We start from the raw sequence: 15,848 nt of genomic DNA, 5'->3' as shown, positions 1-15,848 counted from the left end.
TATCATTTAATTTATTTAATAATTATTTTATTAGATCACATCATAGAAATCAAAAATAGCCTTCAACTTGTAAAAGATTTAAAAAGTCATCTGCATTAATTCGTATAGGCTCCACCACTATTAACAGGTCATTGAAAATCGGCATAATAATGTGAATCTGTGTTGGCTATGCATAGAATCATATATATGTATTAATTCCTATAGACTGGAATAATGATGGATAACTTGTAATAAGAAGGATCACGCTTTCCTTGCAAAGCAGATTGGCATGCACTGCAACAATCACAATAATTCAATACTTTTATCAGAAACATAAAACATTTGTAACATAAAACTAACAATTGTGCCATTCTTTTTTTTTTTTTGCCATTTATGAGCATATTAGTGTGACTGTATTATTCAAAATTTTGATACTGCAAAACATCTGGTACCACAATAGTAATTATAAAGTTTAATAGCAGAAAAAATAATAGAGAAGTGGAATATTTTGTGGTGATATCAGATATATTACTGGATCCAAACTCAGTTCACAAAGACTTGAGTAAATTCAACACAACAACAAAATCAAACAAACAAATAAAGAAAAGTAAATATGTGAGAAAAAAAAATATCAAAATTCTCACGGTAACAACATCAATCACCAACTTACCAAACAAAATAACAATTTTAAATTTAATGGGAATTAAGTATACTTCCAAAATCAAACACCTTAATTTCTAAAATTATCAACATTTGAGTACAACACTGATTTTTCTGTCAACATTTAACAAAAATCAAATTCCTCCAGATTTCTCAGCATAAAGACTTCATTTTCCTTATATTTAAGTCTAAACAAAACAGTAAAAAAAATCATTTTTCTCTCATTAATTCGTTAAAAATATTTTTTTAATAAAAATATATTAAAAAGACCAATTCAAAAAAGTAGAAAGTAAAATCTGATCGATGAAAAGCAAAAAAAAAATAAAGAAATTACCTTTGGAGGTTTCGAAAGCATTGTTGGTTTGGGAGGAGAAAATGAAAGATTAGGGTTTCACAAGGTTTGAATAGTTGGGGATTATGTTGTGGGTTTTAATAAGAAATCTTAAAGCAGTCAAAATTAAATGAAGAAATTGGAAAGAGTTTGCCATGGTTTTGATAAAGGATGAATTTACGGTTCTCATGCTGAATGATGAAGCTTTTTAATGGATCAGTCACGATTTAAGAAAAAAATAAGAATGGGAAACAAAATTGAATCGGTTTTGAAGATGACAGTGGAAGAGGGAAGGACGAAAATAACTTTGAGAGGAAGTGAAGATGATTTAATATAGGGGATGAATAGGAGAAGAAGAATGAGAAACGTTTGATATGTTTCCAATGTCTTTTCAGAGTAAAAACAGTGTATTTTCCAATGCTTGGGAAACTAAAAGCGTGTGATGATGGAATATAGCGTGTTCCAATAAAAGGATTTCAAATAACTAGGGCTGCTGCAATTTAATTATGTTTGGATGTGTAATTACTCTCAGGGATATGCAAAACCATCTTTAATTGATTGTGATTAGGGTAATTAGGGGAATTTGGTGGTAATTGATTTCTATATATTAAAATAGATATATTGTAATATAATCTCATTAAACACATATTATAATACATAAAGGAAAATGATAATTATTAAGAAAACATAAAAACAAGAAAGGCAACAATAAATCTCAACCATTCATTATCACCACCACCCCATGATTCCTATTAAAAAGGAAATTAAATTAAAAATAAATTAAAATTTTTCCTATAATATAGTGACATGTGGACATTCTTGCATTTCTTCTCCAATTTCCTTCGTACTAATAGCATTACTCATACATAAAATAGTCTTCCTATTTTTCCTGAATTGTCTATTGGACCCTCTAATAAGCAACCCGGCCCAGACCCAGGCCCATATCCAAAGGGTTTCTTCCAATTCTTTCACAAATTACGACAAGACACAGTCACTGAGCCAGTGAGCCGCCGTCGACGGTCCGAACCTCCCAGCCGCACGTTCACCCTCTCCACCATCTCCCTTCAAGATTTCCACTTCTCATCCTCCTTTTCGTGCTTCATCACAGGTTAATTTTACCATTCGTCTCTATTCCATTTCCCTAATTCATATCAAATTGGACTCTATCCTTATCATTCTCCTCTTAGATTTGCTCAATTTCATCTTGTACATCTTCTCCTAATCATACGAACAACGAAATTACGCAATATGCATCTATCCCTTGTAGCTGTTTTTGATTGTTAGGTTTGTTTGATGCCATATACACAGGTTTACTTTGCCATGTTGGCATTTTCAAGAGGCGTTGTTACTCGCTTACGCCATTTCTCCGTGGCGCCGCCGTCGCTGCGATATTTTAGTTCCGATGTCGAGACTTTACGGACGATTGAAGCAAAACCTAGTGTAATGACACCACATTCACAACGAACTGGTGTTATAGCTGTAAAATGTGGAATGACTGCTCTTTGGGATAAATGGGGTGCTAGAATTCCCATTTCTATCCTTTGGGTTGATGACAATATTGTCTCTCAGGTTAAAACTCCCGAGAAAGAAGGATATTGTTCTCTCCAGGTGCGTTTTGCATTCGAATTTAATGCTCATAACGAGTCATTCGTACGAAATGAGAACTGTTTGATAATTTAATGTTTATAATGATTTGTGAGTTATTAGATGTAATTCAACTCAGTTACTCAGTTACTTCAGGAGTAACTTGATATGTCTCATATGTATATGTATATAATGTTCAATGTGTATCTAATTATAGACATGTTTGATACTTTGTTTTAGTTAGATTGGTTGTGGACAGAAGAAGGAGAAACATTTGACAAAGCCCGAAGTGGGTCATTTTAGGGCTCAAGGAGTTCCGATGAAGAGGAAGCTTATAGAGTTTCGAGTGACAGAGGATGCACTTCTTCCTGTTGGTACATCGCTTAATGTTCGTCACTTTGTTCCTGGCCAGTATGTTGATATTGCAGGAATCACTAAAGGAAAGGGTTTTCAGGTGTTTTTCTCTTGCCCTCATGCTACATACTGGTCATCATGTTTTGCTTATAAATAATAAATAAATTATTTGTTACATTGTGTATGTATGTGTACATGTTTATGCTTGAATGTAGAACTGCATATATCTATATAATAGTAGTTCAGTTGAATCAATGCATGGTGTTGTTTGTTTGTTTGCTTGTTGACATGATTAGTTGTAATTTTGTTGAAAAATGTATTAAATTGTATCCTTAGGATTAAAACGAGTTACCTGCAGAGGATTGCTTTTATGTTAGGTCCGGTTGATTGCATAAATTATATGGGGGTTTTAAGTGTTTCTATGCCCGTCCAATTGGTCAGCAACAATAATAAGCTGCCACTTTCCAGAGTCCTGATGATACAATAATAAGTAGACAAGTTTAAACATGTGTAATGTGGCATTATTTATATGTCCAATTGTTTGTTTCGCAATTTATTTACTTGTGAACCATCATTAGTGTTCTGTAGTTTTGACCTTCACCTTGCATGTACAAGTTCAGGTAACAGTACGGCTTTATTCGTTTCTCTTGTCCTGTTTTACTTGACCTCTCTGAAAATTTGAAAGGCAAAGTGTTGTGTTGATTTGCATCCTATCTAGTGGGTAGTTTATTGTTTATTGTTTCTTCTTTTTATTTTTTATTTTTTATTTTTTATAATCAGCAAATGAGCACTAGCATAAGCATGTGCACTAGCAGCTAAGACAAGGCAAGAACATAAAAAGCCTGACAAGAAAGACATACCTAGAACCACAAACAAATGCTAAACTTGCAATAACATGATTACACGACACCACGCCAAAAGCTACTAGCACCATAGACCTGAAGCAATATAGTGCAATAGAAATCAAAACTGCCACACAGCTTAAAAAGCCCTTACTCTAATCCTCCATTGTCTACATTCCAAACAGCATGGAATTGATTAGTAACACAACTAAGTACCAAGGGGTCCCTCATACAGAAGAACAAGGTTCCTTCGCTACTTTCTGGAGAAACCACCTCCAAGTGCGAGCCTTAATTTTCTCTGAAATTGAAACAGCATTCTCCTGTTTATTATCAAATATCTGATTATTTCGTTCTTTCCAAGTTAGCTAAAGAACCCCCTGCCAGATAGAAGTCAGGCCTTTTCTTACTTTCTCATTCCTCATAAACTTATCCACTTGATTGCGAAGAGGAAAAAGTCGACTCGAGGAACATAAACAAAGCCTACCCATAAGAACACTTAGTTCCAAACTTTGGTTGCAAAAACACAATGCAAGAAGAGATGCTCTACCAGTTCTTCTATTCTTCCACACACATGACAAATTATCAGATTGGTTTAAAATATTCCTCTGAAACAGATTGTCTCTTTTAGGTAGCTGGTTGTTAAGAAGTTGCCTACAAAACACATTAACTTTGGATTTTAGAAGGAGCCGGACTTTCTCCACAACAAATTGTAGACAGGACCATACACACGGATACCAACTTGTAGATTAGTAGAATTTAATTGATTCTGTTTCTTATTTTATCTATATTTCATGTATGACTGCTGAAATTTCTGCGTCTCATGTTGAATTCTTCCATTGAGTAAATCAGGCAATAACATGATATTAACATTGGTTTTCATTTACTCAAATGTTAATTTAAATTATCTTTTCTGTTTCCAGGGTGTAATGAAGAGGTATGGATTTAAGGGAGGTTCAGCATCCCATGGGAATTCTAAAGCACATAGAACCATGGGTTCTACAGGACAACATGATTCTCCTGGAAGGGTCAGATGGAGTCCTTTATATTAGCTTTCTGTTTTTGTATATATTTAAAATATTTAAAATTAAGTCTGTATAATTTTCTTTAATTATTTTCTTTACATATATGTTTCTCTCCTATAGTTATGATAATATACTTTTTCCTCACTGTTCAGGTTATTAAAGGTAAAAAGATGCCTGGGAGAATGGGTGGGAAGCAAAGAACAGTAAAGAATGTATGGGTCTACAAAATTGATCCAGCAAGAAATTTGATGTGGGTGAAAGGCCAGGTAATTGTTTTTATATTATTCACATTAATTTGCTTACTTTTGCCTGAACTACAAATTACTGTGGTTCATTTTTTACGGGGACCGAAGGGTTAAGACCAAAAAATACTAACCAAGACTGGTCATGAATGATTTTAAAGTTTTATTAAAATTGAATCCAAACTACTACTATAGAAACTTGTATGGGCCAAACAATTTTGTGTATCTAGAATTTGGGGCCTAATATCATTAAGAGAACAATGTTGGACCATGGATAAGTAACTGACCTATATCTATTTATTTTAGTAGCTCAATTATTCATTAACTGACCAAAATATTTTGAATATTGGCTTTATCGCCTAACGCTTATTTCTCTTTATATGATGTGCACAACACAGGTCCCAGGAGCTACCGGGAACTTTGTTTTTATAAAAGACGCTGTCTATGAAAAACCTGACACATCTATACTTCCTTTCCCAACTTACTTTGTGCCAGAAGGTGAAGATACAGATGATATGAAGCCTTTGATTGCTGATCTTGGGGATGTGGATCCATTTCTGATTACTGATTAAAGATAGTTCAAACAAATGGGTTTTTGATGCTACTAGAGTTTTCTTCATGTAATCAATTATGTTCTTTTATTTGAATATAGATGGCAAAAATGAGAATTTTGAAGAACCACCATTCCAAAGATTATTTTTCACTTAGTCCTTCACTGGCTATGTTCTAGGGTTTCTTGTGACATTCAACAACGGTTTGTTTTGAAATCCCACAAATAAGTGTTGAGACTTGGAATTAGTGACTGGCTGATACTTATTTTAATTTAATTGTTACCTTTTTGCTGTGTCTTAACCAATGTTACTTTATCTATCTATTCAGATTATGATAGTTTTAATGAACAATTTTCTGAAATGTTTGTAGACTAATTTTCTTTTATGACATATTACTGTGTTCAGCATTACTTGATGAGATGATTCTAATATCAGCTATACTCTCAATCGGGGGGAACTGTTATTATCCATGTCGTTTTCTATATTTTTTTTCAAATTTATTCGATTCAAGAATGGATTCCCTCATTCAAATAAAAAAATAAAAAATAATAGCTACTTAGACATGCCATGACATTAGAAGGCAACATTCCCTGCCAAGTTGTTACCTATAGAAGGCAAAGCAAGCAACTGAATCTTTACATTATATAATTTTTCTTAGATTTACTACATGTTTTAGTCTCTTAATTTAACTAAAAATCCTTTAACTTCATTTCTGTTATTTTATTTGATTTCTTGTATCTTATTGCGACCATTTTTATGACAACTAGTTTAGTGGTAATTCTACTTTTGAGCTTTGTTAACAAAATTTAACATTTTTTTGTCACAAATTGACGGAAGGGACTAATAAGATTTCTGAAGTGAAATTAATTAACTAACTTGTAATGTTTTTTAGTTAAAAGATTAAAGCGAAATATTAAATTAAGATAAGAGATTTGAGATAGGGGATAAAACAAAAATCTCTATATTAAGGAATATCGTATATTTAACTATTCTTATAAATATAATATGCATTTGAAAATGAAGGAATCAGATGCAAATTTTCAAATAACAAATACCGTAGAGCCATAGCATAGCTCATCTTCTATTGCAACATAACCATTAAGGAAAATTGAAAAAAAGGGCTAGAAAATTGATTGCGTCAGTGTTGGTTACATATGTTGGTTACATAGCATACACTCAAATTATGAACAATAAAAAATTAGGCTAAAAACGAACATATTACCACAGAAACCAATAACTGCATTATACTGTCACATAAGTTATGTCCTTAATTTTGTAAAAAGGGATCACTTAGAAACAGCTCCATTTTAACTAATCTAAGACACACCCCTTACACGATACTGAAACAAAAAATTCCAGCACCAAACCAAACTGAAACAAAACATTCCCTACGTTACAGCGAATCTGAATTCAAGAATCTATTTTTTATGCAAGTGGAGTTGAATCCTCCTCCAAATGCCATTACAAACTACCAGATTCCGACTAACACCCTACCATCACTGAGCTTTTTCAATTTTCCAGGAGAATATAAGATGAAATCACCACTATCCATCAAGAAACCATTTGTAGTTTAATTCTATAAAACAATGGTTGAACTGCTGTTGTAACCAATAATACGCCACTCCTTGGACTCCACCTCTACCCATTTACACAAAATAGCTTTTAGGGAACAAATACCATCGGGACTAAAAGCAAATTCCACGTATTCCTTTGAGTTGATTCGAACAACTGTTCCCCAAAATCATCTTCGTTATAGAAAACTTTATTGTTTCTTGCTTTCCATATGTTTCAAATGCATGCAAACCACATTTTTCACTTAATCTATTTGCACAAGATCTTCCACGTCCAGTTAGAGTTTCAAATTGCTGAAGGTGAGACACACACTCTCTTTGAAGCACCGTAGGTATATCAATTAGGGGTGTTCGTGGTACGGTTTTGAAGCTAAAAATTATCCGAACCGCAAGAGAAAAGAACCAGGGGTTTGGTTTTGTTGACTTATAAAAATAAAACCGAACCAAACCAAACCAAACTAATGCGGTTTGAGTTGGTTCGGTTGGTTCAATTTTTTTTTAAAAATGTATTGAACCATACATACACATATAGAAAATATAATTTGGTGTTTAATTTATCATTCATACGTTTCGATAAAAAAACTTATAATTGTCGAAATAAATTTAAAATTTGATACATAAAGTTGCGTCTTACACGTTTATCTTAAATCTAAAGAATTATATACATGAAATTGCATTCTTAAATAAATATCAAAGAATACAATAAAAATATATATTATCAAGTATTTATAAATAAATAATTGTTATTATAATTATTGTTTTTTTATATGTAAATTAAAATAAATCTCTTACAAAGAATATGATAAAATATACACACAATATTTGTTGATTTCTCTACAGAATTAAAGAAATATATATTGGTTAGTAAGATTTTGTAACATAATGCAGTTTGATTTGGTTTCAAAATACAAACCGCAAACCAAACCGAACCACGCGGTTTTGTTAGAAAATGACCCAAACACATTCGAAGCAAATGTGGTTTTTTGCGGTTTCGATTTGGTATGGTTCATTTTTACGATTTTCTATTAGACCGGTTCGGTTTTGAACACCCCTAATACTGATCCAATTGCAAATCATATATCATATACCTGCAAATGTGGGACATTGGAAAAACATATGAGACATTGATTCAACTATATTACACCCACTAGCGCATAGTTGCGAATAGAGGCTGGTGGAACATCTCCTAACTAAATTGTCTTTAGTTGACAACCTATTATAGAGCAGTCTTCCTACGATGCAAGACACTTTTGATGGTATTGTTTTGTGCCAAACCATTGACTACCAAATATTAGACTCTGACCTATTTTCCAACATCATTACATTATAACTCTCTTTAACCGAATACTTTTCAACATAGTCTATCACAACTATATCTATGTAATGAATATCTCTCCACCACAACAAACCATTTTATTGTTTAAATTAAAAAAACCACCATCCTCGCCATACCTACAATTCAATGCTATATACTACATGCCACTCTTCTCTTGACTCCCATTTACCTAAATGAGCATCATTGAAAACCCTCAAATTTTTTATTTTTAAACCTCCCTTATCGATAGACTTGCCATCCTATCACACTTCACCCAATTTAATTTCTTCTCGTCCTCTCTCCCACTCAAAAAAAAGTTTGAACATAAATTTAAGTTTTGAAGCGATGCCCAACGAAGCTTTGAAGAAGAGGAAATAGTCTAGAGTTACTGATAAGACTTATTTTAGCATTACCGCTCGCCACATGTGGATAGATGTTTGTATTTCTATTTGGATAGTCTAGATATAACCGTATCAAACACCATTTGCCAAGTCTTGTTTTATCTCGGATTTGCACCTATCGGGAATCCAAGGGGACTGAATGGAGTTGTTCCTATCTTTCAATGTAGGATATTGGTTGCTTGTTTAATCCAACAATGGCATATGTTAACATCAATGATGCAATTGTTGTGGAAATTAACTTTTAAGCCCGACATCAAGTAAAATAATAACAAACTTGCCTTTATTATCCTGACGTTCCCCCACTTTTTCACATACTATTAACATATCGTCCATGTATTGCTAATGCGAGAAACTTTCCTTTTCCTTTTTTCAATATGTATCCAAAGAATTTTCTCATCTAAACTGATCTTTTCATGAGGATGTTAAATCCTTTTACTACAAGTTAAAAAATGAAGGGTGATAATGAGTCCCTTTGTTTTAGGCCTCTTCTTCCCATGTTGAATTCATTAGCAGGGATGTCATTCCCCAACACCAAAACCGATGTTGTCCTCAAACATTCTAAGATCCATTTTCTCCATTTTCATGAAACTCATTCTTAACCATAACAATCTAAGAACTTTCAACCCACTTTGTCATAGATCTTTTCGAAATCTACCTTGAAAATTAACACTTCATTTTTCATGTGTTTAACTTCATCTACTATTTCGTTTGCAATTAGAATGCTATCAAGTACTTGTTTGCCAGAGATAAATGTTAATTGCATGTTCGAGATGACTGACCCATAAATGTTGATTGCATGCCCGAGATGACTGACCCGATCATCTTCCTAAGTCTATTTGCTAGAACCTTCGCTATGACATTTTTAAATGCAGTCTATTAGAGAAATTAGTCAAAAGCGAAATAGTTTTATCCGATTCCTCTTCTTTGGAATTAACACTATGAAAGACGAATTCGTCCATGACAATGAAACTCCACCATTACTCTGATAAAATAAAATTTGATATCTCCTAAAATTCTTTCATAAAACCAAAGTTTACTCCATCATACCCTTAACTCTCTTCAAACTCTCGTAATTCCATACATATGATTGAATTTCTTCTTTTGAAAATTTTCGAACCACTCTTCGGTCTCTACCTCGGTGATCCTCTTAAATCAAAAGCTTTATGAATTTTTTTATTCATCATAATTAAAATAGTTATTATGTTAAACAAAATTTAAATAGTTATACAAATATTATATATCAATAAAATCTAACATCAAAAAATTTAAATAATCAAATCTCACTTTTCTTATTCACTTTTTCCTACACTCCAAATTATGTAAGAAATTAATACCTGAAAATGAACCCACAGTCCTAGTCATATTTTTGGATTAAAATTAATTAAAATTCGAGTAAAATGAATCAAACATGAAGAGGAAAACTAATTAACTCTTGCTTATACGGTAAATACGATTTTCTCTTAATCTCTTTCTTTCTTAAATAAACCGCTTCCATTGCTGTTACCGCTGCCGGAACTTTCCTCTCCGTCATCGGAATCTTTTTTTCAGGAACTCTCGCAATGTTTTTCTCTGCGCTTACTTTTCCACCACTTTTCACCTTCGAATTCTCCACCGGAGTTGCCAGAATAAACGATTCTTTAACGTCGCTTTTACTTCGCCGAAGTAAACTCAGAAACTTCCATGGCTTGTAACATGAAGGATTCGAATCCGAACCAGTCGAATTGCTTTTAATGCATTTGATCGGAGAAGCCTGCCGAGATTCAATATTCTGCTTCTCATCTCCGATAATTAAATTCTGTAACGGAGTTAAATTCTCCGCTGCGTCGGAGTTTCTCTTTTGATCGCCACGGTTGAAGATTGGAAAAACCTCATAAGCAGTTTTCTGAAACGCGACGAATTCGAAATCGTCGTTGTCGTTTTGGGAGTATGAGTGGTTGTTTTCGTAAATAACTCGTTCAGCGACGTCGTTTAAGCTGTTAGACGAATAAACGCTGAAACTTGGACACGACAACGCTTCCGTTTCACTCTCGTCGTTTTCTTCTTCTTTTAGGTTATTCGAAATCTCCGCCGCGTCGTCACGTTTAAAGATGGAGAAAACGCCTTGAGTTGTGTTACCGCGGCGGTGATCAAAGAAAGCTTCATCAGCGGTTTTTTGAAAGGCGAAGAATTCGAAATTGTCGTTGTCGTTTTGAAAGCGTGAGTGGTCGTTTTCGTTGATAACTCGTTTAGCGACGTCGTTTGAGTTGTTAGAAGAATAAATGCTGAAACTTAGACACGATAACGAGTCCATTGCACTCTCTTCCTTTTCTTCTTCTTTTTGCATTTTTTTTTATTTTGTTTCTGTCTTTTTCTGTATGAAATTTAATTTATTTTGTTTATTTATAGTATAGAGAAAAAAAATAGCCAATAAACATTTAAAGTATTAATTAAAAATTATATTAATAAAAGAAATATATTATATCATGGAATTTTTTTAATGGTATAATATATCATGCATGACGACATCAAGTTTTTTATATGAAAATGTATATTGTTTAATTTTAGAGTAATGTTATTTAGTACGAAGGAATTTGATTAAGAAATACAAAAATATACACGTGTGAGATAATGAGGTGGTTGTGATAAAAAATGATTGAGATTTATTCTTACTTTTTTTGTTTTTATTTTTTCTTACTAATAATTATTTTCCTTATTTTTATACATATATTTTGATGTTTAAATGACACGTTTATTCAAATGAGATAATTATATTCTTCTAGAATGAAATAATTATATTCTTAATTAAGCTGAACTATTTTCCTTAGGAACCTATTATGGCAATATTTTCCGAACACTGACTAAGAAAAAATAGTACAATAATATTTTGTTTTTAAAGAAAGAATAAAATAAAGTCGTAAAATCTAGAAAGAGTAAAATCTAAAATTTGGATTTCTCTTTATATTTATAAATTTGATATATAAAGTTAATTTTTTTTAACTAACTTATTAGTTAAATGTTATTTTACTTGTTTTAGTTGATTCACAAGCGTTCTTATCGTTAAAAAAAAGTTTTTTTTTTTAAAGATGGATATGTCAAGTATTTGTTATTTGGGTGGGAGAGATTTTGCTCAAGTCAATGAATATTGAATATGAAAAGTATAATATTTATGGATTCTTTGGGTGTACCTTGATCTGACATATACAATTTTTTATATAAGATTATGCTAGGATTTCTAAACCCAGTAACCTTTGCTCAATCATCACTGCCCAAGCGGACAAATATTTGAATATAATTCATTCTATCATCTGACGATCCCCGTTTTAATCATTTATCAAGATTATATGCTTTTCTATGGCAAGTCTGTGTTTACTTTCGAGGTCCTAGAACATTCTTTACGATAACTAATATAAAACTGATATTTCGTCTTTTATCGTCATTAAGGAATACCATCATTAATATCTCCACCTTATTGGGCTTCACATTTTTATTAGGCTTCTTCCACTTTTGTATTGAAATACAGGGTAAGGATCGAGTAGGAACAATTTCCCTTAAATTTACTCTGACGTAGCTGGGGTATGAGTTGTGATTTTATACTATCCTTGCCAAATTTTCCATGGCTTGGGAGTTTTCTCATTCTAAATGATTTTTAATCGCCCCTTTTCTTGTCATGGCATATGGTATGATGCCAACTTCATTTTATCGTGTCGCATTTTGATATTGAATACCAGTTATACCTTATACCAGTTATACCTTTGAGTTATATTTTTGGTTTTGGTCGAGCTTTATCATGATTATACTATTTGTCTCCTTTTTTCATTTACCATGATATGTATCTTGATCATTTTCTTACGGTGTGTAGGCTTGAGATGCCCTCTTTGTTAGGCACTAAGCCATATTATTGTGTCGCGACAAAATGTAGCTACCTAGGCTTTGTTGGAGCAAGTGCTGATTAGTAATTATTTCTTGGTATCAAAGACTCTTTGTAAATGTTACTATCTTCATTTGTTTTTATCTTTTTGTTTTCCTAACTTTCTTGGGGGTCAGCATCTCTTATAGTCTCATTGTTTACAACTCTTCATTATTTGTGATGATTCTCTTTTCCCGGTAAGCTTCTTCTATACTTTCTAAATATGAGCATGATTTCTTTCATTGAAATGTTTCTTTCCATTTGTTTATATTTTCATATGCAAAGGTGATTCCACTAAGGGATTAGATTCTCAAGGATTACTAAATAAAGTCGATACAATTTTTTTATTTGTGTAAAAGTGTGTGGGGGTGTAAATATTAAGTTTTTATTTTCTGAACTTATTGGGCTATAAGGGTTAGATCGCATGACTTGTCGTGTGAAAAATTCAAATGTATTATTTTTTAGAGACCTTGTAAGAAATTTCCAACACACGGGGCTTTCTTGAGAAACAATGTTTTGCCACACCATTTTTCTTGGACAAGTAATCATGGGCGATTCTACGTGGTTTCCTCATGGAGGATTTATCATACCGAAAGAGGTGGACCATTTAGGGAGCTAACATAAACAAAATGTATATATGATTTCGGTCCTTTTATTTGGGTCCCAACATGTTGCATCATTTTAATTATGGAACCTCATTCGATAAACCAAAGGAATGAACCATGGTCCTACCCGACTGAAATGATCGAATTTGTGGGAGGTTTCCCCTATGGTGGTTCCTTATGTATGATGTCACTTTAAGGTAGGGGTGAAAAACGATCCGTGGCCCGCCAAGTTGACCCGCGCACCTGCTAAAAATGGTGGGTTGTATTGGGATTTTGGGCCCGCCTACCCCCCATATGTATCACCCTTCTAAACTCACATAAATTTTACGAATAATTTAATTTAAATCACCACACAAGGGTGTCACACGTCATACAAAACATATATCAATCTATCCTGCTTCGTAACATGCGCTACACCTGTAACACCCGTATATTTTTAATTTTTAATTTAATTTGAAATTGAATTAATAATTAGAAATATTATGAATTTTATGAAAATAATTGGAAGAGGATGGTTATGGCATTTGGGCCGGATGGTGAGATTAGTAGTGTGAGGGTGCTAAGTGAGTAAACCCATTATTAATTATTTTATATTTTCATAAAATAAAGGAAATAAGGAATTGGGAAAGAAAGTGTCAGAACGTGAAAAAGGAGAAGTTGGAGAGAAGAGCTGAAGAACGTAAAGAGGATCAGAAGAGGGAGAGATCAAGATCAAGGAATTGGCTAAGGTAAGGGGGGGCTCTCCGGTTAGCATCTATTATCGCGTTCTTAGATAATAATATTGATTAGGGATGTTGTTTGAGTCAATTGAATTATATGTTGGGTTTAGGGAGGTTATAATTTGATGAAATTTCCATAGATTATTGGTTGATTGTGTGTTGTTTTGATGTGTGATGATGAATAATGATGCAATTGATGATCAACTGTCTGTATATGATGTTTAAAGTCAGTTTTGGACTTGATTTGGGTGAGATCGCAGGGTCTGACGCAGACCTGAAAATCTGTGAAAACGCCAGTTCGCGCCGCGTCCACGTGTTGGCGCCGCGAACCTTTTGTTTGCGTCGCGGAGTGCTTGGCAGAGAGCTATGGAAAATTGGTGCGCTCAGTTCGCGCCGTGAACCTTGTTGGTGCCACGTGCTGTTAGTGATGGTTGTTTTTGGAGAAATTTAAAAGATGCATAACTTTCAAAACGTAGGTCCGTTTTTAGTGTCGTTTCGAGCACGATGAACCTTACGAGGTAACCTACGTGTTTAAATGATGGAAATGAAATGTAGATTCAATTGTTTTAAAAACATGATTTATTTCTTGATGAACGATGTATTGTACATATATGTGATGAGATGTGTTAAATACATGCTATGTTGAAGTAATAATCGTGTGATGATTTCTGAATTGTATGATGATTGAGTGGTATTTGAATGATGCTAATATATATTTAAACATACTTGATGATGATGAGGATGATGATGATGGTATAAGTATGTTATATATATGTTTGCATTCATTCATAATCATATGTTGAGGGTTGAATCCTGATGACGAGGGGATTCAGTGAAGGGCATAATTCCCATTGTATGGAATTTGTGCTGGCAGGGCCGTATCTTGATGATGTTGGATCGGTCGGTGGGTTATTCTCATTAATGATGTTTGGTACCACATGCATAGTTTCAGTCATTACATATGCATGATTTTCATAACATGTTTTGAATGTATTTCAGTGTTATGAATCGATGATTGCTGGTGTGTGTTTTGTTGAGTTGTCTGGATATAATATGATTGGGTGAATGATATAACTATGATATGTTATTATTTATGATGAAATAATATCTGTTAATTGTGATGAGACTCACCCTTACATTATATTTTTCAGATTGAGGATAGCGGCTTCGACTTGGTGAGGATTAGCTCATGAGTCAATTTGTTAGTTAGCGTCAGTGTCATGCTCTGATAGATGTAACACTGGGGAACGCGATGCTTTGAGTTTTTAGTTAATAACTCTATTTGTTTGATCTGTTTTGAGGATTAGTGCATTAATGATGTGATGCTAATTTGACGATTTATTTCCGCTGTGTAAACATGAAATTTTAAAATATGATTCGTATTAAGATGTTCCTTGGTGAATGCATGACAGTGATGGAATGATGTTTATTTTATTATGAATTGTGACACCCTTGTTGCATGTTACTCTGATTTATTTATTTAATTGCCGCGGGGAATTAGAGGGGTGTTACAACACCAATAATAGTAATATTTTCATAAACATGCATATTCATGGTATTTGCACAACTTGATTATTTATTTAAAAACACCGCAGCAGAATCATCATCAATAAATATCCTCAAATTGTCAAACTTATGACATTTAGTTTCATAAAAGAGTTGGAAAAAATTAATCCAACAATTAAAATCTTTGCAAAATCACAACATAATAGTGATATAAAAATCCAATCAAGCGTTCCTAACCCGATATTACATATCAGAGCAAGACACCTCTAAATTAACGAAA

General features: G+C 33.1%; 2 protein-coding genes across 3 annotated transcripts; one reads left to right on the top strand and one right to left on the bottom strand.

Annotated features, from left to right (window-relative positions):
• The first annotated feature begins 1,919 nt into the window (after positions 1-1,919).
• On the top strand, positions 1,920-5,866 carry LOC131652735 (large ribosomal subunit protein uL3m-like). Of its 2 annotated transcripts, XM_058922682.1 has the most exons (6): positions 1,920-2,078; positions 2,279-2,578; positions 2,799-3,008; positions 4,671-4,775; positions 4,925-5,038; positions 5,413-5,841. In XM_058922682.1, exons 2-6 carry the CDS (start codon positions 2,291-2,293, stop codon positions 5,584-5,586), a joined length of 891 nt encoding a protein of 296 aa, XP_058778665.1. In that variant the 5' UTR covers positions 1,920-2,078; positions 2,279-2,290; the 3' UTR covers positions 5,587-5,841. The 2 variants fall into 2 exon arrangements, with proteins under 2 accessions (XP_058778665.1, XP_058778666.1); XM_058922683.1 differs by lacking the exon at positions 1,920-2,078 and having other exon boundaries at positions 5,413-5,866.
• A 4,276-nt stretch (positions 5,867-10,142) lies between these two features.
• Positions 10,143-11,175, bottom strand: LOC131650456 (uncharacterized). The gene has a single exon (XM_058920166.1). The coding sequence runs from the start codon at positions 11,173-11,175 to the stop codon at positions 10,255-10,257; it is 921 nt and encodes a 306-aa protein (XP_058776149.1). The 3' UTR covers positions 10,143-10,254.
• Between the last annotated feature and the right edge of the window lie 4,673 nt (positions 11,176-15,848).

The sequence above is a fragment of the Vicia villosa genome, linkage group LG2, assembly GCF_029867415.1.
Source record: "Vicia villosa cultivar HV-30 ecotype Madison, WI linkage group LG2, Vvil1.0, whole genome shotgun sequence".
NCBI classification, from domain to species: Eukaryota; Viridiplantae; Streptophyta; class Magnoliopsida; order Fabales; family Fabaceae; genus Vicia; species Vicia villosa.
The sequence above is the reverse complement of the archived record's forward strand: the minus strand, read 5'-3'. Positions and strand labels throughout refer to the sequence as shown.

Excerpts from the sequence above, each read along its gene's own strand:
- LOC131652735 (XM_058922683.1), top strand. The coding sequence starts at position 2,291 with ATGTTGGCATTTTCAAGAGGCGTTGTTACTCGCTTACGCCATTTCTCC. Across the intron at positions 3,009-4,670 it reads CTAAAGGAAAGGGTTTTCAG|GGTGTAATGAAGAGGTATGG; the intron begins GTGTTTTTCTCT and ends TTCTGTTTCCAG. Across the intron at positions 4,776-4,924 it reads AACATGATTCTCCTGGAAGG|GTTATTAAAGGTAAAAAGAT; the intron begins GTCAGATGGAGT and ends CTCACTGTTCAG.
- LOC131650456 (XM_058920166.1), bottom strand. The coding sequence starts at position 11,175 with ATGCAAAAAGAAGAAGAAAAGGAAGAGAGTGCAATGGACTCGTTATCG.